Source organism: Lissotriton helveticus, chromosome 7, assembly GCF_964261635.1.
Source record: "Lissotriton helveticus chromosome 7, aLisHel1.1, whole genome shotgun sequence".
Lineage (NCBI taxonomy): Eukaryota > Metazoa > Chordata > Amphibia > Caudata > Salamandridae > Lissotriton > Lissotriton helveticus.
Genome location: NC_136068.1, coordinates 521,329,204 through 521,356,344, shown reverse-complemented (window position 1 = coordinate 521,356,344; position 27,141 = coordinate 521,329,204). Strand labels below are relative to the sequence as shown.

The following is a 27,141-nucleotide window of genomic DNA, read 5'->3' as shown; positions in this document are numbered from 1 at the left end:
GGGCAGGAATCTAAACCTGTGTGAAATTATAGAGGTTATTGATTCTGTTTGTGATATATATGTGGATTGTGTAGCTACAAGACTCAAACAGCTGGGAAGAATTGAAGCAGCTTCTTGAGGGTTCTGTGAACCATCAACCTCAAAAATCATAGTAGTAGAATGGTTCAAGCAAAAGATGTGCAAACTCAAATTAAGAGAGAAATGTTGTGCAGCAGCTCCAAGTCAAATTGCTAGACAACTTCCATGCACATCCATGTGAACTTACCAGCACGTACAAATACAACAACCAGGCAAAGCAGGTGAACGTTCAAATCATTCAGGGTTGAAGAGCTCCATTATCAAGGAGACCAATCTTCTGTGATGCACAAATGAGCCTCAACACAGTTCTCACGTTAGGAAGGTCCCACGAATGATTCAGTGTCCAGGCCACCAAAATGGAAACTACCTTATCCAAAATGTCAACACTGAACCACATAAAAATGTGCAATGTAGGTAGAGAAATTTTCCTTATACGAGTGAAGGCCCCCTGTAAAACATCACATAACCAAAGGCCTTATAACCCGCCTTCCAAGAGGAATTGCGGAAAGTGCTGTGGCAAAATTTAGCACAAACACTTAAAACAAATTCAACAATTGAATTATCATAAAACAATTATCACATGTCTTGCCGCTAGACAGCCATAACTAATTGTCCAATCAAATGTCTGTTACTAAAAAAACACTTTTCTGTTTAGATGCCAGATCTGCCAAAAGATAATCATTTCAAATAAACAATTTTATTTAGACAATCATTTCAGATTTTATCATTTGTAAGTCTTTTTGGAAGGGGACCTGCAGTATAAACCCACAGACCTCCCTTGTGGCTTACAACTCCTGCTCTAGTTGCCGCCTAACCAGGCTTCACAAAAGACCCAGAGTTTTCCAAAAACACCTGGTAAGGCAGGAAATCCTGATTTAAGGAGCAGGCTTTTAGGTTTTGACTCATGCTACTTTAAAGGTTTCAGGTGCTACGTTCTCAATGAATAGTAGATTAAGGGGTATTATTTCTTAAATTCAGGGCTGAACAGGAACGGCCTTCTTACCAGTTTGGCTGTAAATATGACCACTGAACCTATTGTGCCGTTCCGACCACTGCCACACTGCGGGCCTGCCTGCAGTATTATAACTGCGGGGTAGGACAGCCACAAGTTCACTGGGACCGCCGGGATCAAGGATCCCACTGGCCCGGCGGTCTTTTACTGACCGGAATACGCTGGCAGTGCCGCAGCCGACACTGCAGAACATATTCCAAGTTGCCATTTCACTGCCCTTTTCAAGGTGGTGAACCCACCATCAAATGTGCGGCATAATTGGAATAAAGGAATTGGGCCTGGGGATGCATGCAGGGGGGGGCACATGTAGTGCCCCTTTTTATTTGCACCCCATTTCTTGCACAGTGTGGCATTTATGCCACTCAGTGCAGGAAGGTGCAGTCAGCATTCTGGCAAAGGCGGTCTGCGGCTCTTCTATAAGCCTCACAGACCACTGCTGTCAGACCGCCCCAAGACAGCCTGCCAGACCAGAATTGAAGTCCTAATCTGGCGGGCGGCAGCACCATGGCTTTGGCAGTCCTACAGCGGACGGAGCAAACAGCTTGTTGCACCGTCCGCTGTGGGAAAGTCAAAGTTGTAGTAAGGCCCTAAAGCTTCATGTACCATCATTTGATCACCTGTCTGAAGCTAACAGACAACTGGAAAACCCATAGAGAGGCATTAACATGTCCAAGGTTGGATTTTAATAATGGATCCATTATGACAAGTGCTCTCTTACACTGTTGTTTTGCATGTGGAGCCAGACGTCCCATGCCAGTTAGGAGCATTCTAATTTACTTGGATTGTGGTTGATATTACCTGGGGTGGCGAAGTGAGCTAAAGAACGATGATGGATTCAACCCAGATCTGTGACTGGGGGTGAGTGTCTGAAAAGTGTCAGCCCTCCGTCCATCATCTCCTTTGTTCTCCCTAAGTTGGCAGGGTATGCCCAGACGTGGGTTTCTTGCTCACTTTTCCACTGGATTCATGCTAGCCTGGCTGAAGAGGGGTGTTACCCCGAAACTGATCCCAGGATGCTTGTTTCCAGTCCGGGGAAGACCTGGCTTGGCAGTTCGGACTGGACTGCTCTCATAAGGAACAGGGTCAAGACTGATTTGTATATGGTTGGGTCTGAACTGGGGTGGCGAAGTGAGCTAAAGAACGATGATGGATTCATCCCATATCTGTGACTAGGGGTGAGTGTCTGAAAAGTTTCAGTGCTCTCTCCATCATCTCCTTCTCCTTGTGTTTGATATTACCAAACAACTGGCTTCCTGAGGATGGCCCAACTCAATTACTTGCCTATGGCCTGAAACCTTGACTAATTTTTTTGCTACGTTTTTCCACATAATTGTATGAAACTGTTATGCAATGCCAATTTCTACCTCATTGTTTTATGTGATTGTGAATAATTGTATAAATGACATTACACTTGTCACTGTATTTTCACTCCATTTTACTTCACTGTTTGTTTGCCTTGCCTTAAATGTGACCATTCTGATTGAATTTGTTCAAGGTTGATTATGTAATGCAGAACCTACTCAAAGATTAACCCAATGCTCCTAAATCTTGTCTCATGTATGGCTGTATGCGTGACTGCTCAAATATTCCAAGCGAGCGGATGGCACCCAGATAAATTAGTGCCTATGCCATATTTCTTGGATATGTTTGTTGGGTCCTCACCCACTGGTACTCCATGTGGCTTGCTTCATCATTGGACCCACACCCAACTCACCTACTGTGAGTGGGTAAGTAAGTAATTACAACTTTTATTAACCACACAAATACTGAGTATCTTAGCGCTTATGGTGAACCTCTGAAACCGGCTAGTTGCAATCAAGGTGCCTTTTACTTTAAGTGTGATGGAAAAAGCCAAGTTTTGAGCAATTTCGTGAAACTTGGCAAGCTGCATTGAGATCTTAATGCCAATGGAAGAGAATACCAAAGTTACAGCCAAGGTATCGCAGACTCATCCGGCCAAAGACTGGGATAACATACTAGCTGGGACACCAAAAGTATCGAGAAATACACGCTTTAAACTGATAACCTATTATGTCCTGCACAGGGCATACCTGACCCCCGAACACATAAGTAGATATTTTCAGGTGGAGGACACGGCCTGCCCGCGATGTGGCGTACCCCAGGCCCACGTAATACATATGTTCTGGGATTGCCCCCAGTTGCAGGAATTTTGTGAACAAGAAGTGCAAACTTTGAGCGAGGTCATAGACAAAGAACTGACATGCACACTGGCTTGCTGCCACCTGGGTTGGTTCCCGCCACTCAACTAAAACTAAGGCCACTAGCAGATTTCAAGGACTAGCCTAAATTTTCGCAAAGCGGGAGATAACTAGGAACTGGAAGATGAGAAGGGGTCCTAGGATAGCAGCCTAGCGTAAGGTGGTCCTGAAATGGGCGGTATGTGAAGGCCAAATATCGTTGTGAGAAGCTAAAAGAGGGCTACGACACATAGCGATAGCTAGAGACTGGGAGACCCTAGTGCACGACCTAGAATACCCAGAACTAAAGCCCCCAGACGACGAGAGCGAAGCAGAATGAAAATGAACGCTCCTGACATAAACATGTCAACAACAAATACATATGCATAATTGCCAGCCACCACGAGACTATCAAACGTCACACCTCATTGGCATCACCCTACCCTGCGCGCACAACTAGGAAATTAATAATACACATGACCCAGTACTACACGAGAGACCCACTAACAAGATGACTCAAAGGAAGGGTGAGGGAAATTTAGTTATTGTTGTCAACTTATTGTTGCTTGGGCATTCCAATTGACCACTCCTGTGGCAAGTGAGAAGAATGTGAGAAAACTAATATCAAATTAAACAAATTGCCTTATGACTATTTATTAAGCTGCTGCAGCGGAGATAATTAATAACATTTGTTTAAAAAAAAAATAGCGCAGACTTATGCCCCCCTATCTAGATTTCTTTATCTGAGGGACTTTTGTCAGATAGGCTAATGCAGACCGTAGAACCCGTTGAGGACAGTACCAAAATAGTTTTTTTTAATGATAGTTAGACCCCTTTCATACAGTGTTTTGTGAATAATACAGAGAGATTTGTATATAACCCTGTCCACTACCGGAAACGGTCCTAATGTATGGTCTGTGTGTCACGTGCATGCTTCTTAAAAAGTACTATGAATGCATTATAATATGCTGGAAAGGCCAGCCATATCAAGCAAGGATTTATCTTGGTCCTGAAAAAAAACAATTGAACCTCGTGGGGAGTTACACGGCTGAAACACGTCGACGCTCTGGTGTCAAGGACCATTGAAGCCTTATGACATGTCACTACTTTTAATCTAGCCCTAGACTTTATTAATTAAAACAGTGCTTAAGGCTCTGAGAGGCAATTTTAACTTGCTCAACAATCCCCTGCAATTTAACTCTTTAAGAGCTATGCCTACGAGCGCATAGAGCCCACCCACTCACACTAGGTGAGTTGGCTGTGCGTCCAATGATGAAGCAAGTCATAGGTGGTACCTCTGGGTGAGGACCCCACAAAAATATCCAAGAAATGTGGTGTGGGCACTAATTTACCTGGGTGCCATCTGCTCACTCACTTGGGATATTTGAGCAGTCACGCACACAAATGTATATGAGACGGGATTTATTAGAATTGGGTTAACCCTCCTTTGAGTAGGTTCTAGATTATAGTTAGGCTGTGAGGTTTTAGGTTTAAACCTATAATAACTGATAAAACCCCACTGAAAGAAAAATAGCCCTCACCGGTGAAAACATATAAACACTGAAAAAACACCTGGACAACCACAAACTAAATGCCATTCAAAGAAAGGAAAAAGAGAGTGAAATTCATTGTTTTCTTCCTGAAGAAGTCAATACAATGTAACTTTGTTATACAAGTAGCAGCAAGAAAGACTGGCTAACATTATTCTGCTTGAGTTTTGTTCTTTAGGGATGCCACTAAAATATTGTTTCTTCTTCCTTTTACTTTTTCAGTTTTGTGGCCTTTGGTCTAAAGATGCAGGGTTTAGTTTCATGTTTTATGTCTAGTTTAATTAATTTATAAACTATAGAGAATCAGGAAATATCAAACTCATATTTGATATTTTGGCTGCATTTGATTCATTCACCGATAGGTAAAATGGCTGGTTTCATAAAAATCTTTCCTAATATGTGTCATCACATTTACCCACAGAGAATGGGTAAAAACCCTTAATACATCAGACCATAGTTTCTAGTGGGTCAGTATTGATAGTAGGTGAATTGCCAACACCTCAGGCTTTAAACATTCAATATAAGGTATAGTGACAAGTATATATATCATCAAGCATCTGGGATAGTGGTGAAAACATGACACCAGACTTTTGGAAAACATGGAACGCAGTGTCACTTGTAATGCTCTGCAAAAAAGGTTCTTTCCAAGTTCAACAAAGATTGGAGTGATATTGTTTGTATTTGCAGTGATTCAGCTATGTATATAAAAAAGTTGTGTGATGACCTGTCAAAATTGATACCCGAGCTGAAGTGATTCCCTGTAGTAGATCCTTGCCACTTGTTAGATGGTATGCTGAAAGCATCTTTACAATCTTAAGAGTTAATGAGGGATGCTATTGACTTTTTAGTCCATTCTGGTGCTCTGGTTTCTAATGCACAGGAACTAAAACACAAATATTTATCATTTCATGCTTTATGTGGCATCAAGGAAAGAGTCATCCCAACTGTGTCCCTTAGCTGATGGTTCTCAGCCCAATGGGCTAAGAATTCTGAGAGGGCCTTTTCAAGGAAGTTTACATGGGAAGGAAAGAGCGAGCGCACATGACCCAAAGACTCACTGAAGAAGTATTGTATGGTGTACTACAATAAGATTAATTTGCAAAAATCTATTTGGGCCTCATATACACTATAAGTACACTGTCTATATACCATGTTCTTTCAGTGCAGAAAGCAAGCAATAATAAAAGCAAAACGGTCCATAAACACCGGAAAAACACTTTTTCTATTGCTTTTAGTGGCGCAAAAATGTGTAACCACTAATAACAACTGTTTTTTAAGATATTGAAAACACTGAAAAAACCACACCAGAATTTTCCCAAAAATAGAAACTGAAAACAGGAAAGCCTAATTATAGTATGGGAAACTGATGGTTTACCCCAGTAAATACTTCTCGCTGCTTCTCTGTGTTGTTGATTGTGTAATGCACCTGTCAGAAGTCAGACGGAAACTCCAGGTGATGGCTTACCCCATACTGTAATTATGAGATTGTAATGCGATGTGTAATCATGATCTTCTCTGCCTGCAATATCCTTATAGTTGTTGTGAAGCTCTAACCTTTCTAGACACTATTATCAATCAGTCTCCTTTTCAGTGGTAGAGAGGGAGGGCTTCCCCCTGGATTGTGATGATATCAGTGAACAAGGAGATGACGTCGATGGTGTATATCTGATCTATCCAGCTGGACCTGGAACACCTGTTCCGATCTATTGTGACATGACCACCGATGGCGGGAAGTGGACTGTGAGTATTGCTGGAAATGGTTGGCCATTAAGATGTTGTGTCTCTTGAAATTCGCCCTACATGATCAGTGTTTATGAATATTCATCAATGTGAGCATAATATCAGAAGTATTTGATATATTTTCTACGTAAAATACCTCATTCTGGGGCTCTTTTTACATTGATAATGGGTTCACTTATTTTGCATACCTTACAAATTGTCTTATGCACTGATAATAGGTGTCAATTATTGCTCAACAAAATAGTACACAATTTTTTTGACCTCAAAAGAATGAGGGTCTGAGTGGACCCACAAAGATTAGTAGTTTTTACATTTAGGTAACACACAATTTAATACACTGGATGCTCTAGGCAAGTGGACTATCATACTGGTGGATGCATGTGAGCTTTATGACCCATACTGCCTTCTCTCTTGTAGGATAGGGAGATAGTTTATGGAATTATTGCACGGAACAGCAGCGAAGCTGGGAAAAATGTTATAAACCTCTTTAGGATGGTGGCTGCATCTCACAGCCAGTAAAGCTTGTGTGTTGGGTTAGAGGATTTGACCCTGTACCGCTCTTGTTAGTCCGCAATCAGTAGTATGTGATGTGCTTAGAAAATGCCGAATTTCACCACATGAGAAAAACGAGAAAGCTCAACTTCTTCTAAGGAGTCCAAAGAACATACTTAAAAAAATTGTTACAAAATGGTGCATTTTAAGTATAATGTTCCTACATATTGACTAAAATGGGAATCTATTCAGATTCAGTTTCACATAAACTTTCATTTTCATGCTATTTATCTTCACTTCTACATTTCATTTTACTTTTTTCTTTATTCCTACCCACTTGCCGGAAATAGCACCCGCAAAGTTAGTCATCGGGTCTATGATGCGGGCATTGCTTTGCCTGATATTCAAAAATACTATTGGCCTTGCAGATGGTGCCAAGAAACGAGTGGGCCTTAATTCCACTGCACAAATCCTGTCTAAGAGTAGGCAGTCATATCTTGGTGCCAAAAGGTTACTTAGTGGCCTCCTACACTCGGAAAAACCAAAGTCACTATCTGACATCACCATTGAAAATATTGGAAAAAACTATCAGAGCCCAAATGGGAAGAAATTCCGACATGAGGAACCCCTCTGTGGGTCAGAGATATATTAAGAGAGGTGGGCACTGTGAAGGGGTTAAAAAAATGGGACATGATCGGTCATTAAACTCGGGGACATTAGGGGAAAAGAGGGACCCATTACATGGGAATGGCATAGGGACGCATACGAACTAGCAGACTGAGTCGTACAGGTGGATACAACTTTGCCATGCATTAGCAGCCCATATTCCAAAATCGATCCCATCTAGAAGAATCTATGCCATTAGAAGACAGGGTCCTGTTGGAGCCACTCCCCAGAAAAGCTACATTCCTCATATAGAAAAATATAATAAACAAATGGGAAGAGGTGATGAGCTCTCCTAGGGAGTGTGAACCAAAACAGGATTTAAACTGGTGAAACTGAAAATACTTCATAGGGCATACCCCACCAGGGTGTGCCTGACTCGAATAGGGGAAGCTAGCTGGAGGTTGCTCCTGGGGTTGTAGACAAATAGTCAGCGTTATGCGCATAGTGTGGGAGTGCCCTGGCCCATCATGCTTTTGGAAAGGAGGGGGGAAGTGCTTGTCTGTTCTCTCAGGTTTTGAACGGACTCCCAGTCCCAAAGCTTTTGTATTCATTCTCTGCATTCCAAAGGCACCTAAAGATATTTTATAGGTTGGAACATAGGGTGGCAAGATGGAATGTAGTCAAGTAATGGGGGAGGAGGAGGGTGGGTGGTTGGGTGGCTAAGACTTTATATCTGGAAGTGGTGAAGAACCACTCAACCCACACCAAAATTGAAGAGTTAAAGGGTCAGAGGACCCAGCACCACCAGCACACAATCCAGAAAGATGACTCAGAAAGAGCTACCAAACCCAACCCACACTGATAGCATAAATCGCAACAGGGACTAGAGGTATCTTCTGGAGGACCACAAGAGTTCAGAGGGGACGGGCAACTAGAGGAGTGCCTCGAGCATCGCCTCCAAATGCCCCTATAACATGACAGGGGTTGAGCAAAGGGAGCTAGCATCTCCGTGAATAGCACCCCACCAGAACAACACTCATTTGCAATACACAGTCCTATAGCTAATCAGGAGCCAAGCAGCATCACCTGAAAAATGAACTACAGGGAGCAAAAACGAACCAGACCTTGTGCCCGGCAGTCAAAGCATAGAGGGCAAAGCCAAAAAGGAACACAGCAACCCTGAATACAAACACTGAGGCATGCATGGCACCATACCTGGTGTCTGTAAGCAGAAATGCACCACAGCCACACAACCCAGCTCCAGACTAAAGCCCAGGACAACAACAACAATGCCGACTGGATGGGTAGGCAAAAGGATACCTCCAGAAGAAAGGCAGTGCAAACATTGCCTGTCAACCGCCCTCTGCAAACTCCAAAAGCTCAGGAGGAAGTCCAATGGGATAACAATTGCCAAAAGAAGAATCAGCCACCAGTAGGGAGTTGCTACAATAAACCCACAACTACCTACGTTCACGAAGCCTGTGAGGAGTGGACCAGGTCGGAAGCACTGATGAAAATCCAAAGGCACCAAGACGTGCCAACAGGGGATCCAGCCTTGAGGTGGTCACTCACATTGAGAATGTGACCACGTAAAGACCACATTGACACTACAGTGACTTTGCATGGTTACAGTTTTAGTGCATATACATTGAGAACGTTTTTACAGATATCACCAAAAACAAACATCGGATTCAACTTATTATCCTAATCAGAATTCAGTGACTGGTCTGAATTATCAGCTATATCAGAAGAGAACCTGCTCAATATCATCATAAACTTCATATTAAACTTATTTGTTGATTATCCAATTCCAGGACCGTATCATGATGCCGTTATCTGTGTTGTGCCAGAAAGGATCTGTATACTTGTTTTAGTGTTTTGAGCACATACATTACCTGTGGAGAAGTGTGGCTCAATGGTTAGAGCGGCAGACCCTGATGCAGAGGTCTAGCCCGGGACCAGGGTTCAATTCCCCGCCTCGGAGGGTCTTGGGCTCAAAATTCCACGGACCTGATAATTCTCGCCTCTGTGCCTATTCCAATCATGGAGTCCCACTCTGCAACTCTGGGCAATAGCTTGCTTAATCTCCACCACGGCCCCCACAACGCTAAGGATGCCTGGCCTCCACCTGGGGGTGCCCAGGAGTGGACACCTCACAGAGAAAGCCAGGAAGGGTTCCACAGCGGTATTCATACAAGCGCCTTGAGACCCTTGCGGGTGAGTAGTGCGCTATACAAGTATCAATTTACATTTACATTACCTCAAAATATAGCAATGTTAATGCTTGCTTTTCTTATTGCAGAGCTTGGAAACACAGGGCAGTAATGTTATGTTATGTTATGGGGATTTATAATGCACACAGCTACTCAAGAGTGTCCCGGCGCGAGCCAAAGAGTCAACAGGAAAAAAGAGAAAAAGATCAGTCAGAACACAGAACCAGCTAAATCAAAAAGGAAAGTTTTAAGCTTCTTCCTAAACTGGGTAGAGTTCTGAAGGCTGCGCAAGTCAAAAGGGAGGGAGTTCCAAACCATAGCTGCCAAATAGGACAGGGAACTGCCCCCCCTTCTTTTCAGATGAAATCTGGGGATGGTGGCCAAAAGCATGTTGAAGGAACGCAGATGTCTGCTAGGAGTATAGAACTGGAAGCGTTTCCTAAGATACCGAGGGTCATATTCATAAAGTGCAGCATGAGCCTTTACCAGTACCTTAAAAGTGACCCTTGCCCTTACTGGTAACCAGTGCAGCTCCCGAAGATGCTGCCTGACACTAGTACGCTTGGGGAGGTAAAGAAGCAAGCGAGCTGCAGCATTTTGAACCACCTGAAGTTTGTCCATTAGGTAACCAGGCAGGCCAACATACAGTGTGTAACAAGGGCTCAGATGACCGTTTCTTTTGCTGCTAAAGGCAGGCGAGGCAGAACTTTTTAAAGAAGTTTCAAGATGCTGAAACAAGTGCCCGTCAATTTACTGATTTGGTTGGAGAAACTAAGCTTTTTGTCAAACCAGATCCAGAGATTTTTTACTGGGAGTCCCGCAGGTGAGGGCCTAGGGGACTCATCCGGCCAAAAACTATGCCAAAACAGAGAGGTACTCCCCAAAGAATAAAATCTCAGTTTTATCTTCATTACATTTCAACTGGGCTGCCGTAAGCCAGTTAAACACTGCAGCTAAACAGGTTTTGACGGAGCAAAGGAGGTCTCCGGCTTTTTCCAAGTAAACAGGAGCTGGGTGTGGCCAGCAACAACTTTAGCTCCCAGGGCCTCTGCCAGCTGAATCAGAGGGGTCAAGTAAACATTAAACAAGAGAGGGCTCAGCACGGACCCTTGCGGGACCCCAGTCTGAAGGGCTTGAGGGGTAGATGTAAAAGGGGGACTCCAGACTTGCTGGGTTCTACCTTCTAAAAAGGATTTCAGCCACTCACTGGCGACACCCATGATGACAAGTTTAGGCATCCAGGCTAAAAGAAGCGAATGGGGGACAGTATCAAAAGTGACAGAAAGGTCCAAAAGGACCAGAACTACCCTGCCCCCAGCATCCAGAGTCTCACGAATAGCTTCCGTGAAGTCCACCAAAGGTGACTCCGTACTATACGAAGCCCTGAAGCCAGATTGGGCCGGATGCAACAAGCCATGCAGTTCGATTAAGGAGGTCAGCTGTTTATTAACCATTTTCTCACATACTTTGGCAATGGCAGGTAACAAAGAGATAAAGTGATAACTGGCTGGTAGATTGGGTTCCAGAGTAATTGCCTTGTTGTGCTTCCAAGCTCTGCTGTGAGAAAAACATGCATGAACTCAGATACATTTCAAGTTAACGTTGGTGCCCAAGATGCCAAAGAGAAGTGCACAATTCCCTTACTAGATGGCACAGTGCAAAAAACTGCATCATGATAAGTCCCCCAACCACTTACATCAAAAAGAACTTCCATCTCTTCACAAGGTTTCACACCTATTAATGAACACATCCTTATGAGATGGCATCTTCTCAGATGTTCACAAAATGGGCTAAATGACCTCACTATTGTAAGGTGTTGTGATTTAGAAATGATGGAACCTTTTGGCTCCAGATGGACTCCGTAGAACTGCGACGTGTTAGAGCCGAATGCACTGAAGGCTGGTTTAGAATGTTGAGTTTGCAGTTACATGCAGACAAATAAGGACGTATAATACTAAGCTCTGTGTATGATTCAGTCCTTTGCTGGACCCTAGCTGGGGAGGACGCTGCAACTGGCGACGAGTTAGGCGATAAGTAACCCAAAGATCGACTGTGCTCTCCCAAATAGTTTGTTGTGGTCCAAGCAAACTGCATGTGTGTGCCACATGCATTGCAGTCAAAGTGCGGAACCAACACTTAACATATGTGGAGTCAAAGTGCAACTCCAGCCTCTGTAAAGAAGTTAAAAACTACAAAAACATTGCAAAGAAATCTTCATATCGATGATCATATCGATGATCAACCGTTTGTAAAGGTACCACGCTGATACGCATTATACAGTTGTGTGTTATCTGAAGTGTTAACGCTAAAGGCGGATACAACCAGGTTTTCAATAAGCAGCTATTGAAAACCACAAAGTGCATGTTAATGTTAAAATTAGAAAGTAGTGAAGACAGAGAGTGCGTAAAGAGCTATCGCAGAATACAACAGTTATTTGCTCACCAGAACCTGAGTAAAATGAGCAGGTACGACCTTAGCGCCAGGTGCTGCAACCCAGACCAAACAAGTGCGCGGCAATCACCACAGTCTTTAATAGCTTCGGAATAGTGAAATGTTCAATCTGGGAGAGAAGGAAGTAAGGTTTCCAGCTATCATTAAAGATGATCCTGAGGCCAGCATGTCACAAGGCCTCACTGCTGCGTCACATAATCCAAGCCACAGAGATTAATACACAGTATCAGTAAGTTCCCCACTGGTCTATCATGCTGACGCTTTCCTGAAACCACCGTCACTGTTCTATACCGCAAAAAGCAAAATATTGGTGATGGATGGACCGCTTGGATACATACATTTGATGATTTCATTGATGCACTTGAAGAGACTGATGATAAAAAAATAATCAAGTATCTCAAAAATCATGCTGGTGATGGTGTAACAGAAGTCATAAAGAGACTGCCACAAACTGATGACAAAGTATATATCATCAGATTAAAGAAGTGTTGAATCTCAAGCTTAATCAAATGCCAAATGTTGATTACGAAAAATACATCTTCAACCACGAATGCCAGAAAGTTGGAGAACCCATTGATGAATTTGTGGAGAGACTCAACACACTCATCAGACATTGTAAGGTCTATGAATTTTTTGCTAAAGAAGCTCTGTCTGAGAGTTATTGATGGATGCTTGTCAGATTCATTTTGATGACAAATTCTGAGAAAGACTCTTAGTCTGGAGCGAGTGTTAATGACTGCCAGAGCTGAAGAGCGTGCTGATAGACAAGCTACTAACATGGAGGTCAGAGGTGATCAGAATGAATCAGTCATAAGTGTGAAAAAAAACTGAAGCAAAATACTCACATAAGGTGATGTCTACCCGTAAAAAGAATCTGTGTTTCAGATGTGGATTTCTGTGTCCCTATGTAGGTAAATGTTCTGTAGGTGGACAAATATGTAAAGGCTGTGGGAAGTAGAACCACTTTGTGACACTTTGCAAAGCCAAAACAAACGTAAGTGCATCACAGCGCATAAACAAACTGGCCCCATGAAAAGTTCGAGAAGCAACGTTAGACGAGCACCCACAAGGTCAAGCAGTGATATCAGTGAAGACAAATCGACACTGAACAAAATCAATCATCATGCAAATCATCATCAAACAGTTCTTCTGTATCAGTACCAATTGAGAGTGAAGACAATGATTGCACCATGTCAATGGTTGTCTCAGAAAAGAGTGCGCATGCTGGCCTCTTGTTAAGAAAAATGTGAATCAAAGAAAGATCAACATGCCAAAGCCCTAAAGTCTTTCAAACATTGACCAAAGATTACACTGAAATAAAATGGTTGCTTGATACCTTCCATTATCACAGTGGTGTATCGATAAATATTATGCCTGAGGGAAATACAATGAATTCTCTTCAGTACTGCGACTTACGCCAGCAAAAACCTAAGTGTATACATGGGCCGCATCAACACCCTTAACCGCAGGCGTGCTGCGGTCATTTTCGCGCTGTGCGGCTTTTTTCGATTTACCGCGTTACATAACGAGCTGAGCTCGTCATGAGCATGCGAGCGGCGCAACTCATGACGAGCTCAGCTCGTCATGAGCATGGAAGGGGTTAAAGAGTCAAGGTTAATTTGTAGCTACTATGAAAAACAAGAAAACGAAGATGCAAGCACCCATCCATGTACTTCAAGGCACAGTGTCAAGTGCCTGTCTACTCAATTTTAGCACTACCGCTAATATGGGACTGATTTCGGTGAATTACAACATCAATGTTTATCACGAAATAGTAAGTCAGTTCCCTTTATTATTTCATGGTTTGAGAAAAGTTAAGACTATGAAAGTAAAATTGACTATTAATGAGGACGTCAGTCCTGTTGCTTAAATACATTGACAAATTGCTTTTCATTTGCAAGAAGCTGTTGAGAAAGAACTTGAATTGTTACTTAAGCATGATATTTTTAGCGTCTACTGGTCCAACACCATGGGTTACTCCCATAGCAGCAGTGCCCAAAAAGGACAATAAAGAAGCTGTACTCATATGAGCTGACATGTATCAGGCTAACAAGGCAATTGAATGAGAATGATATCCAGGCCCACACATTGCTGAAATAAATACACAATTAAATGGTGCAAAGGTCTTCTATCTCCTTAATTTAAATAAAGGTTATCATCAGTTGGAACTTGAACAAGATTGCAGGTACGTTACAAACTTTTCTATAGATGTTGGACTGTGTCCATACAAAAGACCAAGTTTTGGTGTGTCATCCACTGCAAAACTGTTTCAAGACGTCATTCAACGTATGATACAGCCTGTCACGATTGCTTTCAATTACAGTGGATGACCTATTGCTTTTTGGAGCTACACAAAAAGAACACCATAAAGCTCTGGCACAAGTATGTCTTTTACTTGCTGAAGCAGGTTTTACTTGTGAGAAAAGTGCATAAAAGTGCGAGTTTCATAAGCCAAAGTGAATCTCTTTGGCCATATCTTTTCTGAAGGGGATATGACTAAAGCACAAGCACTGTCAAATGCTGATCCCCACAAGATGTTTCTATGGTGTGTTCATTTCTCAGCATGGCCAGTTATATTCTAGATACATACAAGACTTTTCCACTGTAAGTGCTATGTTGAGAGACTTGACAAAAAAAAATGTTTCTTTTCATTTTGCACGTGAATGTGAGAACAATTTTAAGAAAATTAAACAAGCCATTGAGAATGCTGCTAAAATGGTATATTTCAATCTGAAGCTTCATTCAGAGGTTGTTGTTGACGCTAGCCCGGTCCAGTTAGGTGCTGTCTTGCACAGCACAGTGGGCACCCAAAACTCAAATGCATATTGTAGCATATGCAAATATAAGTTTGTCCCAAACAGAACTTATTTACTTACAACCTGAAAAAGAAAGCTTAGCTGTGGTATGAGCTAGTGAACATTTCCATGTATTCCTGTACAGAAAACCTTTCACGATGGTAACTGATCACCAAGCTTTACTGACTATATTTGGAAATCCAAAAGGCCAAAATGCCTCCTGACATTGAGCAATGGGGACTATGGTTGCAGGAGTATAATTATACCATTGTGCATTGCCCAGGGAAGGATCAGAACCCTGCTTCAACTTTTCCAGGGTACCTCTACAAGTTCACGGTACACCATACGAGATGGCTGCGGCCCATTCAACTTTATTGTAAAATCAACACACCAGCTGCTATTTCATTAGCTCTGATTATCACTGCCACAAGCCATGAAAGGGACATGTTAAAGTTGAAGGATAATTACACCTCAGTCCTGAAACCAGCACATTCAACTGCTCAAAAGTGATGGTGAATATCAAAAATGTTAAGGATGAACTGTCCATAACTCAGGAAGAAGTTACACTCCAAGGTTCAAAAATCCCCTGATCGTGGACAGTCTGAGACAAAAAATAATTGAAGTGGCCCATGAAGGACATTGTGGAGTTGTTGCCACAAAACAAGATCTCCTGGACCGAGTCTAGCTTCCTTACCTTGATGACAGAGTTGAAAAGGAATTAAAGGTCTTCCATCTATGCTACTGCCTTTCTACACAAATTACTCACCACACCTTGAACATGTCAGAACTCCGGAAGCATGCATGGGAGAGAATAGGCATTAACTTTTTCGGTCCACTTGACAACGGACATCATCTGCTGGTGATTATGGATGAATGCTTGTGATTTCCATTAATTGAAGATCTTTCATCTTCTACTCAAGAACGAGTCTTTGAAAGATTAGATGGCATCTTTGCGACATGTTTCAGCCATAGTTAAGTCTGACAATAGACCGCCTTTCAATATTCGACAGTTCAGAGATTTCTTGGAGCATTTGGTTATAAAGCATCAGAATGGCACACCTCTGTGGCCACAGGCCAACAGACTTGTAGAGCATTTTATGGGTACTCTAAAGAAAGCAGTGCAGCATGCAACTCTTGAGAAGCTCAATTTGAAAACTGTGTTTAAATCTACTTTGACAGCTTGTCATTTAACTCCCCACTTGACCACAGGTGAGAGTCCCGTGACATTGATGTTCGGGAGAGCAATGCACACCAAGTTACCTTAATGGACCAATCAAAGAACGAAAGATGAGACAGCAACTCGTGAGAATGTCTTGGTTAACATACAAAAGATGAAAGTGTATGCTGACAAAAGACGACATACTAAAAACATAGTCTTCAAGAAAAGAGATCTCGTCCTCGTACGCCAAATGCAGAAACCAACATCTGATGCTTCTTTTGATGCAGAACCTCTTCAAGTGGTGTCTACTAAGGGACACAGGGTGACTGCCCAGCACCCTGTGAAATCCATTACCAGAAACTCTTCTTATTTTAGGCACATGACTAATTGTTCATTAGATCTAATAGTTGAAGGAGAGACTGGGTCTGAAACAACAGCAACTGCTGTTGCTTCTACGCCATTGATGCAGGTCCTGGACATCGGACACAACACTTCCCAGGACCCCGGGACAAGATCAAGTTGAACAATTAAAGCACCAAGAAGATTAATTCAAGAGGTTTGACTGTATATGTCCATTTATATCTTTTGTAAAAATTTACATTTTTTATTTAACAGAGAGGGGGAGATATAGTGTCTTGTGATTTAGAAATGATTGAACCCTTTTGGCTCCAGATGTACTCCGTAGAACTGTGATGTAAGTGTAAGAGCGGAATGCACTGAAGCCTGGTTTAGAATGTTGAGTTTGCAGTTACACGTGGAAAATAAAGACGCATAATACTAAGCTCTGTGTATGACGCAGTCCTTTGCTGGTACCCCAGCTGGGGAGGACGCTGCGGCTATTAAATAAAATGGACTTGCAAATTACAGAGTCGTCACTCCCCTCCAATGGCTAGGCAATACCATTGTAAGATGTGTGGTCGTAAAGCTATCAGGAAACACTGCCATAAGTAGTCTGCTGTACCACTTATAAGTTTTGCTTTTGTACAGGCTGCATTTGAGAAATCGCAAGTCAAAAAATCTGAACATATATGGCATGCAGACAAAGGTAGAGCCTGCCTAGAAGATGAAAGGACCATCCACAAACGAAGGGGTGCAGGAGGAGGGGTTTCTCCAGAAGTAAAGTATTTCCTGATTAAGAAATTAAAACAAAAAGAAAAATATTGTCCTCTTGAACAGCAGGGCTGCCTTACCCTGGAATTTATTCGCACTCTGTGTATAATTAGCCATTGGTGAAATACCCATTAGCAAAAATATATGACATTGCCAGCAGTATACCTGAAAACCTGTGACTCGTGCAGCTTTCCAGGTGGACTACTCCGAGTTTATAAAATCCGAAAAGTAGTATGTCTGGATCCATCTAGGTTTTCAAATATTGTAGCCACAGACGACATATTTATCTCGGGCATGCTACACCAATGAGCTTTTTTAAGGAACAGAATAACTTTGGAGGCCGACAAAGCTAATGAGCATCATGGACTTTGTGCTCCACAACCTTAGAGACTTTCACCTTCTACCACATTGAATGTATGATCCCCAGAATGGCACTAAGATCAACCCTGATAACTTTCTTGATGGGCTCTAAGCTTGTTCTGTGCCTGGAAAAAGCTTATTGGCATTATATGTCTGAGCTCCACGTGTTGGCTGTAGGTGAACACCCAGCAGAATACATTAATGTTTCCTCACTGTAGAAGCTTCGTACGGGAATAATTCTTGCTCATATTTAAATGTATAGCAATAATCTAATTATAATATATTATAGTCTAGAATTGATTCCATATAAAGTAATGCCTTACTCATTTGTATGCAGTTCTTTGTTGGGCTGTAGACACCTAAATGATTGTATGGAAGAAACAGCGTCCTATCTATCCTGTTATATGTTTAGGCTGTGGGGTTTTAGGTGTAAACCGATAACTGATAAAACCCCACTGAAAGATAAATAGCCCTCACCGGTGAAAACATATAAACACTGAAAAAACACCTGCACAACCACAAACTAAATGCCATTCAAAGAAAGGAAAAAGAGAGTGAAAGAGTCATTATTTTCTTCTTGAAGGTGTCAATACAATGTAACTTTGTTATACAAGCTAGCAGTAAGGAGGACTGGCTAACATTATTCTGCTTGAGTTGTGTTCTTTAGGGATGACACTAAAATATTATTTCTTCTTCCTTTTACTTTTTTCAGTTTTGTACCCTTTGGTCTAAAGATGCAGGGTTTAGGTTCATGTTTTAGGTCTAGTTTAATTATTTTATAAACTGTAGAGAATCAGAAAATATCAAACTCATATTTGATATTTTGGCTGCATTTGATTCTTTCACTGATAGGTAAAATGGCTGGTTTAATAAAAATCTTTCCTAATATGTGTCATCACATTTACCCACAGAGAATGGTTAAAAACCCTTAATACATCAGATCATAGTTTCTAGTGGGTCAGTATTGATAGTTGGTGAATTTCCAACACCTCAGGCTTTAACCACATCGCTGCTTAAGAGTTTCCCTGCTGTGCTGGACAACAACGAAAACAGGTGTGGTCATGACGAGCTCAGCTCGTCATGAGCACCTGAGAGGTATATGCCATGACGAGCTGAGCTCGTCATGAGCATGGAAGGGGTTAAACATTCAATGCAAGGTATAGTGACAAGTATATATATATCACCAAGCTTCTGGGATAGTGGTGAAAACATGACACCAGACTTTTGGAAAGCATTGAACTCAGTGTCACTTGTAATGCTCTGCAAAAAAGGTTCTTTCCATGTTCAACAAAGATTGGAGTGATATTGTTTGTATTTGCAGTGATTCAGCTACGTATATAAAAAAGTTGTGTGATGACCTGTCAAAATTGATACCCGAGCTGAAGTGATTCCCTGTAGGAAATGCTTGCCACTTGTTAGATGAAAGCATCATTACCATCTTCAGAGTTAATGAGGGATGGTATTGACTTTTTAGTCCATTCTGGTGCACTGTTTTCTTATGCACAGGAACTAAAACGCATATATTTATAATTTCGTGCTTTATGTGGCATCAAAGAAAGAGTCATCCCAACTGTGTCCCTTAGCTGATGGTTCTCGGCCCATGGGGCTATGAATGCTGAGAGGTCCTTTTCACAGAAGATTACATGGGAAGGAAAGAGCAAGCGCACATGACCCAAAGACTCATTGAAGAAGTATTGTATGGTGTACTACAATAAGATTAATTTGCAAAAATCTATTTGGACCTCATATACACTATAAGTACACTGTCTATATACCATGTTCTTTCAGTGCAGAAAGCAAGCAATAATAAAAGCAAAACGTTCCATAAACACCGGAAAAACACTTTTTCTGTTGTTTTTAGTGGCGCGAAAATGTGTAACCACTGATAACAACTGTTTTTTAAGTTATTGAAAACTCTGAAAAAACCCCGCCAGAATTTACCAAAAATAGAAACTGAAAACAGGAAAGCCTATATATGTTTAAAAACATTGCTTTTTCCAGTGCAGATTTTGTTGTCTTGTTCATAGGTCTTCTGTCTTTATTTAAAACTTGCCATACTGAGCCTTAATGTTTTCCCACATTATTGTGTTGTCTTCTTTCAGAAGTTCTATCTATATATTCCGTACATAAGAAACATCTCCGAGAATATTTTAATTTTTGTTGTTTAATATTGCATCTCTCTCCACGTTATCTTGTCTTCTCTTCCCCTACGATCTTAATTAATGTTGTGGTGTCCTGAAATGCAAGTGTATTAATACTTTTTCTCACTGTGGTTTTGGCAATCTCCAGGTTTTTCAAAAGAGATTCAATGGCTCTGTCAGCTTCATCCGGAACTGGTCCGATTACAAACTCGGGTTTGGAAGAGCCGACGGGGAATATTGGCTGGGTGAGTAAAATACGCTCGTTTTATGTCACAAAGCCAGATTTAGAAGGTGAAATCGATGTGTATTTTTTTACAGCAGCTGGCAGACAAACTGAGCATGTGATTTCACATGGATCCACTGAATTTTGAACTGGTATAAACGGCATGATGCATTGTTATGTTATGTTAATATTTATTTGTTAAGCGCTCGTACGCCCGAAGGCTTCATGGTCCTATCGGAGGGAACATAACACACAGTAAATACTCAACAATAAGCCTGATTGAAAAGCCATGTTTTAAGAGAATGTCTGAAAGTGAGAAGATCTGAGCTCATTTTTAAAGGAAACGGTAGCAAATTCCAAAAGGTGGTTGCAAGATGGTCAAAGCAGCAGCCTCCAAGGCGTTTTTTCTTAAAGGTCGGGACAACCAATAAAGCTTTATAAGCAGAACGAAGATTTAATGAGGGATTGTATCTGGAAACAAGGTTTGTTATAAATTTCGGACCTGTGTCTTGTAAGGTTTTAAAAATAATGCATCCAGTTTTAAACGCAATTCGCTGTGCCACAGGCAGCCAGTGAAGTTGTTTCAAGCCAGGTCTAATAGACTGCCATTTTGCTTGTTTCAGGATAAGCCTGGCAGCTTGATTCTGAACAAGTTGGAGTCTTTTTTGCAAGCCCGCTGGAAGTCCCAAGTAAAGACTGTTTGAGAAGTCCAGTCGGGACAGAACGAGGGCAATGATAACCTGAGTAAGTTCGGCTTGCGTAAGGAACGGGGCTATTTTTTTTATTTTCTTAAGTTGAAAGAAGCTGGCATAGACTACTGTACCAACTTGTCCTTTCAAAGAAAGATCCACGCTAAGTGTGACTCCCAGACTTTTAACCGAGAAAGATCTCATTGGTGGGACCCCCCATACTAGGTGGCCAAAAGCATGGACTCCAACTTAGTTCACTTTTCCCAGGCAAGATTAATTCTGTTTTGCCTGGGTTAAGCTTCAAGTGGTTGAGGCTCATCCACCTCTGTATGTGTGTCATAGTGTTTTGAAATTCCACCACAGAGTCTGTGGTGTTAAGAGGAGAGACAAGTTGGAGATCATCCGCATAGTTATAGATGGTGACTTTGGCATTCCTTAGGGAGTATAATAGTGGGCGAAGATACAAAATAAATAATAAAGGTGATAATGATGATCCTTGCGGCACCCCACATGTAGTGGGAGTTGTAGGGGCTGTGAAAGTACCAAGTCTTACTGATTGCGTGCGTCCTGTAATAAAAGAGGTAATCCAACTTAAAGCAGGGACCCTGAGGCCAGCTTGTTCGACACGGTTGATAAGAATGGTATAATCAACCGTGTCAAACGCTACCGACAGGTCAAGGAGCACAAGGGCCTGGTGGATGCCTCTGTCGGCATTGTGTCTTAGAGTGTTTTGGACAGCAAGGATCACGGCTTCCGTCGAGTGACAGGGGCGGAAGCCAGCCTGGTTAGGTTCAAGGAATTTTCTATAAATTTGGACACACACGTGGAGACATGGGCTTCCAAAATTTTTGATGCATAAGGTAGAAGAGATATTGGCCTGTAGTTTATCGGGTCATGTGGGTCTGCTCCTGCTTTTTTAATCAGTGGAATGAGCAAGGCTTTCTTAAAGCTGCTGGGCACTTTACCCTGTAGAAGTGATCCATTTAGCAGCGAAAGAACGCCCTGAGGAATGGCCGACCCCACCTCTCTAAAAATATGTGGGGGACAGATGTCATCAGGTGATCCGGACTTAACACGAGCAAGGAGATCAGGCAGGACTTTAGCATCGATGGAAGGCAAGGTTTCTAGAGTAAAAGGGTTGTGATAGACATCATCCAGAGGGAGAGGGGGCAAAGAATTGAAAATGCTCTGCTCTATAGTAATGATTTTATTTAAGAAAAAAGCATTCAAAGAGTTACAAAGCTCTTGTGTAGGAGTAACCAGAGAGGTAGTTCTATCACTATTACAAAGATCGTTCACTATGTTGAACAAATCTTTTGTCTTATTCTGCGAGTTCAAAATTTTTTCAGAAAAATAATCAGTTTTCTGTTTTAGGATAGATTTTTGATAGATTTTGCGGGCCATACAGTAATTTGCTTTGTCTTGTGGTAAGTACCTGGTCCTCCACTTCCTCTCTTTTTGACGCACTTCAAGTTTTAAGGTCTTCAATTGTGGAGTGAACCATTTATGTGCGTCGTTAGGGCGTGAGCGGGGGGGAATTCACACAAGGTGCATGGATGTCTGCTGCCCGTTGTATCCAGTGTGAAAAGGCTTCTTCGATGATATCGATGTCTTTAGTCATTGGAGGAAGGGTAGTGGCCAAGGTGTCCAGAAAAGCCGGTGTGTTAATGCCCTTCCATTTCCTAATTTTTCCCCCAGCTTGAGATGACTGTTTTGTGCCTCTATCGATGGTAAGTGTAAAATGTATGAGGAAGTGGTCAGACCAGATGCAGGGAGTTATGGAGGAGAGGGATAGGGAAAGATTGTGAGACCATATTTGATCCAAACTATGACCTTTCTCATGAGTAGGAGAGTAAATCTGTTGAGTTAAATTCAAGTCTAAAAGTAGGTCCTTAAGTTCTGCTGCCTGGGGGTCTACCTCAGTGTCATCAAACCAGAGATTAAAATCCCCAATTAGGACAATTTTAGAGTAGTTTGTTACGAGAGAAGCCATTTGTTCGGCCAGTGATACGGAGAAAGTAGGCCTAGAATGAGGGGGTCGATAAATCAAAACTAGTAATAGTGCTCCACTGTCGGTGTCTGTCTTAAAAACGATATTCTCCGTGCTGGTCAGGACAAGAGATGGGAGTATAGTAAATTTGTGAGTGTTGTGAATGATGGCAGCCACTCCCCCCCCTTTTTTTCCTGAAGATCGATTAACATTTCAAATATAATAGTCAGATGGGAAAGAGGCCAAGATATCTGGTAATGAGTCCTGGTTAAGCCAAGTCTCAGTAAGAAGCATGATATCAGGTTTCTTAGATGTCAACAATAAAAAAATATGTCCATTTGGTGTTTGACCATAGAACGCGTGTTGAGGTAAATGCAATGAAGTTTAATCTGTGGTTTTAGTAAAGGCTGAGGGGCAATGCGTGAACCTGGGTTAAAAATAGAGTTACCAGCTATATACTTGTTTTTAGAAATACCATAAAAAGAAGTGCGTTTTAGTACATACAGGGGTAGTTGCGGGCAAAGGTGATCAGGGGGTCTTAAAGTAAGTAAGTCGTTAGAGGAATAGATATATGTTTGGCCATAAATTTTGGCCCCTAGCCCCGACCGGCCGTGGACGGGCGCAGACGGGCTTACCTTAGGCGCACCTTTGGCGCGCCATCGCCGCGCCTGCTGCGCTCCCGGATGCACATGGCGTTTTAAGCCCTGCCTCCCAGAAGAGCTAGACCGCTAGCTCCGGTCCAGCCCGATCAAAGATGGCGCCTCGCCTTCCACGCAAACGGCACAGTCAGCCGCGGTGGAACGGGGCGGGGTACAGTTCAAAATACACAGCTACACAGTGCACATAAATGGTGAGTGGCGCACAAGTGACTGTTGATAAGCAGATTAAACATGTGCGCCCAAAGGCCACACATCTTCCATTCAATGATTGTCTAATTCCACTCCTTTCGTTGGCGGCATGTCTTAAGCCTCGGTTCCTGATCATACTCTAACCAGTGCGGAATGGATCCTGGGTTCACCTTCTCTCCACTCACCTGGCTCTTGTGATTGTTCTAGTGTGCATTTCCCCTTTTACTGTACACTGGAGGCCGGCATCAGCCTCTGTTCACTGCTTGTACATTTGATATGCAGTTGACTCTTGGCGAACTTCTTCTCATGTTACAGTCTATTTCCCTAGGAACCAATTCTACCTAATGGCAGGCATCAGTGAGAAATTACCTCGGGAGCCAATGGGCTCCCTCTTCATGCTCCTGAGACCCATCATGGGTAAAAAGGCCTAAAACATAGGTCACAGTCTGCGCAATACTAAAGGCTAGAAGTCCTGGAGAGAGAATCGAGTAAATGTTTTAAGGACTGCTGGAAGATGATCTCCATTGGATATCTCTGTCCTATGCAAGGTCTCAGCATCAGCTCTTTGCCGGGCAACATGTCCTTTCATAGGCCTGTTCTGATGTCGCCTTTACTGAAGAGGGGAATGGGGGCCGAAAGAGAGCCCGAGCACCTACAACTTCCCAGAGCAGTTTCAAAGCACATTCCTCAAGGACGATAAAGGTGACCGAGAACCTTTCACGTTAGACCCTGAGTTTCAAGTGCCTCCGCTCCTTCCGGCCAATATGGTAAGAGTTCCATATCAATGGCTCTGAACAGTGCACGTTTAAGTCCCAGTGAATATTTTTTCAGTCTTCACCATTTGTTCTATAGCTAACATCCCTCATGTATCATGGAACGTATCAAAATAGCCCTTCTTGCAGTATGTTTCTCCCCTATGCTTATAGATGCATTACTTTTTCTGATTTTAGTGCTAGATAGCCTCCAGCAATGCAACGAATATGTGCTGGTGGGCCCTGCCCAGCAGTTTTTCTATTTGCCCCCTCCCTGCCCTGAAGCAAACCTGGGTGCCAGCAGCTCACCTTGGGTGCCAATGCCTTTCCTCTAATTGCCCCATCCCCAGCTGTCTCTCTGCTGCCTGTGCCTCTTCTGAGTGCTACTGCTCCTTCTACAACGCCTGCACTACCCTTCTGTAGGCCCCTGCCATCACTGTAGACTTTGGGCACTGGCCATTCAGCCTCTTTGTGTCCCCCAGCTCCCTCCCCTATGCAGAGGATTTATATGAAACCCTCTCTCAATCGGCAACATTTGTTTTTTTGACTTTTTTCTTTTTTATATCTCTCCCAAAGTTCACAAACACTGGAAGAACATACACACAAAAAAACAGGGCATCAGGGATGTTTGTTTAAAACTGCTTATTTTCAGAAACGAAATATCTTTAATATGTTTGCACAACCTCCTCTTTGCCCAAGGGCGAGGAGTAGTTTGTTCCCAACCACACGCCCCTTCAACTTCCTCAAAGGCGATCGCCAGGGAAATAAGTCCCTCCCCAGCCGCACCTTGCTTTACACAAGGGAGAGGAGGTTTGCAAATAAATAGTGTGAGCTGGCACCCAGTCACGCGAGGGGTCCTGGCATGAGAACCTTTGTAAGCAAAAGGACATTATTTCATTGTGCACTTGTACTTACCAAGCCACTTCATTTATTAAATGTTGCCAACATGATTTCTCCTGCAACCAGCAGGCTCAGGAAATGCATCTCTTTCAAGACCTGCCTTCAGTGTAGGCACCAGCAGGGCAGCCACCCCCGTTGAAGGAAGCCTTAAGCACATTCCCCCACTCCTACTTCCACCACAGAGAAACTCCGACTGAAGAAGAGGTTAAATGGCAGCTGCAGATTATTAATCATAGTGACTTGCGCTCCCTGGAATTATCCTTGTATTAATACGCGGTAATGAGTTAGGGGGTGGTCTAGCTGGTGGTGCTCTGTGGGTTGGTGGATGTTGACAGGGAAATGGCACAGGTATTTGTGGTATGAGGGGTGGTGCAAGGGATAAGTGGTGGTGTAGGATGAAAGTGATGGTGTGGGGTGTAGATGGTGAAGTGGCATATGGTGAAGTGGCATATGGTTTAGTGGATGGCACGAGTGCAAGGCGGGGTTGTAGTTAGTGATGTAAGTGGTACTCTAGGTGCTGGCCCCAACTCTGCCACTAAGCCTTTACCCAGACCTGAACAAAGGACGTCAATTTGCCTTGAAAGGAACGAGTGCCATGTTAGCACCAATATGCACGGCAGCAGCAATGAACGTATCCTTTTGTAGAACACCAAATTTGAAATGTACTGTATTTTTCTTCTCTACGCCTTACACATGTCAGTCAGTCAGTCAGATTACTTTATTTCGATAAATCAATATCATAAAAAGACAACGGTACAGTACAAAATATGTGTTATTTACAAACATAGAGTAAAACGTATATAGCCATTTAAAAGGTTTCAAAAGGATTTCATAAAATTTCATAAGATCACATAAAATCAGCTAAAATCCCAACAACCAGTTTCGTTACCCTCACTGTCAATGTTACAGGGTAAACTAGCGTCATTTCAATTTACAAGATCCAATTTCATTTAAGTACAATTAATTATTTTCCTGATCCGAGCAGCACCCACTAAGAAACTAGCAACATGAAAAATGATACGATGGCTATTTAATAATTGTAGATACAACAGAGCGGGCTTAACACATGTAATTTTAATGCAGGGGTTTTCTCGGAGAGAAACGAATGTGCCAAAGTTGAAACGCGAATATTCTATAACACAGATTAGAATATTGGAATGTTGAGAGCTCCATTGAAGACAATGGAGTAGCTCCAAACATTCCAATGTTTGTCTTCATGTTTATCCCTCTTTAATTTAAAACATTCTACCCTTACTCTTTGGAATGTTCTAATAGCCTTATAGCCCTTCTGGCTTGGGCTATACCAGTTGTTAAAGGCCCTCTCACTCGTTAAAGGCCCTCGCCTGTGACTAAGGCCTATAACTTGGTTTTAGAGACTTTAACAACTGGTATAGCCATCTGCAGCGGGCTATAAGCCTATATCAGGACAATGGAATATTGAGAGCTCTAGTGAAATTCATGAAGTAGCTCAGGGCTAATGATGGCTGCTATAAGCCTTCTGCTCCAACATTCCAATGTTTGTCTGGGTGGAATGTTCTAATATCATTATATCCCTTCTGCCTTGGACTATACCAGTTGTTAAAGGGCCTTTTCCTCAGTATAGCCACTTCCCTTTTGCTCGGGTCCATAACTTGGGTTCAGGGCTTTTAACAACCTGTGTAGCCCTGGGCAGCTGGTTATAATGCTATAATGTGCAAGCGCACTCATATTGTGTCAACTCTTGCATTCTAAGGGAACAAATATCTGGATACTCATACAAAGCTTATTTTCTCAGCATTAGTGATTAAAACATTTCTATTTCTAATCTGCCATGTGTAATATGACCTTGAATGAA

The 27,141-nt window shown here is 42.4% G+C and overlaps 1 protein-coding gene across 2 annotated transcripts in view; it reads left to right on the top strand.

Annotated features, from left to right (window-relative positions):
* Window positions 1-27,141, top strand: part of LOC144768705 (microfibril-associated glycoprotein 4-like) — a 676,294-nt gene that overhangs the window by 592,774 nt on the left and 56,379 nt on the right. Inside the window, exons 3-4 of one of the 2 annotated variants that reach the window (XM_078652571.1) lie at window positions 6,418-6,578; window positions 20,054-20,150. In XM_078652571.1, the coding sequence (XP_078508697.1) occupies window positions 6,418-6,578; window positions 20,054-20,150 (258 nt within the window). The remainder of the gene's footprint in view (window positions 1-6,417; window positions 6,579-20,053; window positions 20,151-27,141) is intronic. The other variant, XM_078652572.1, reaches the window with a different exon arrangement.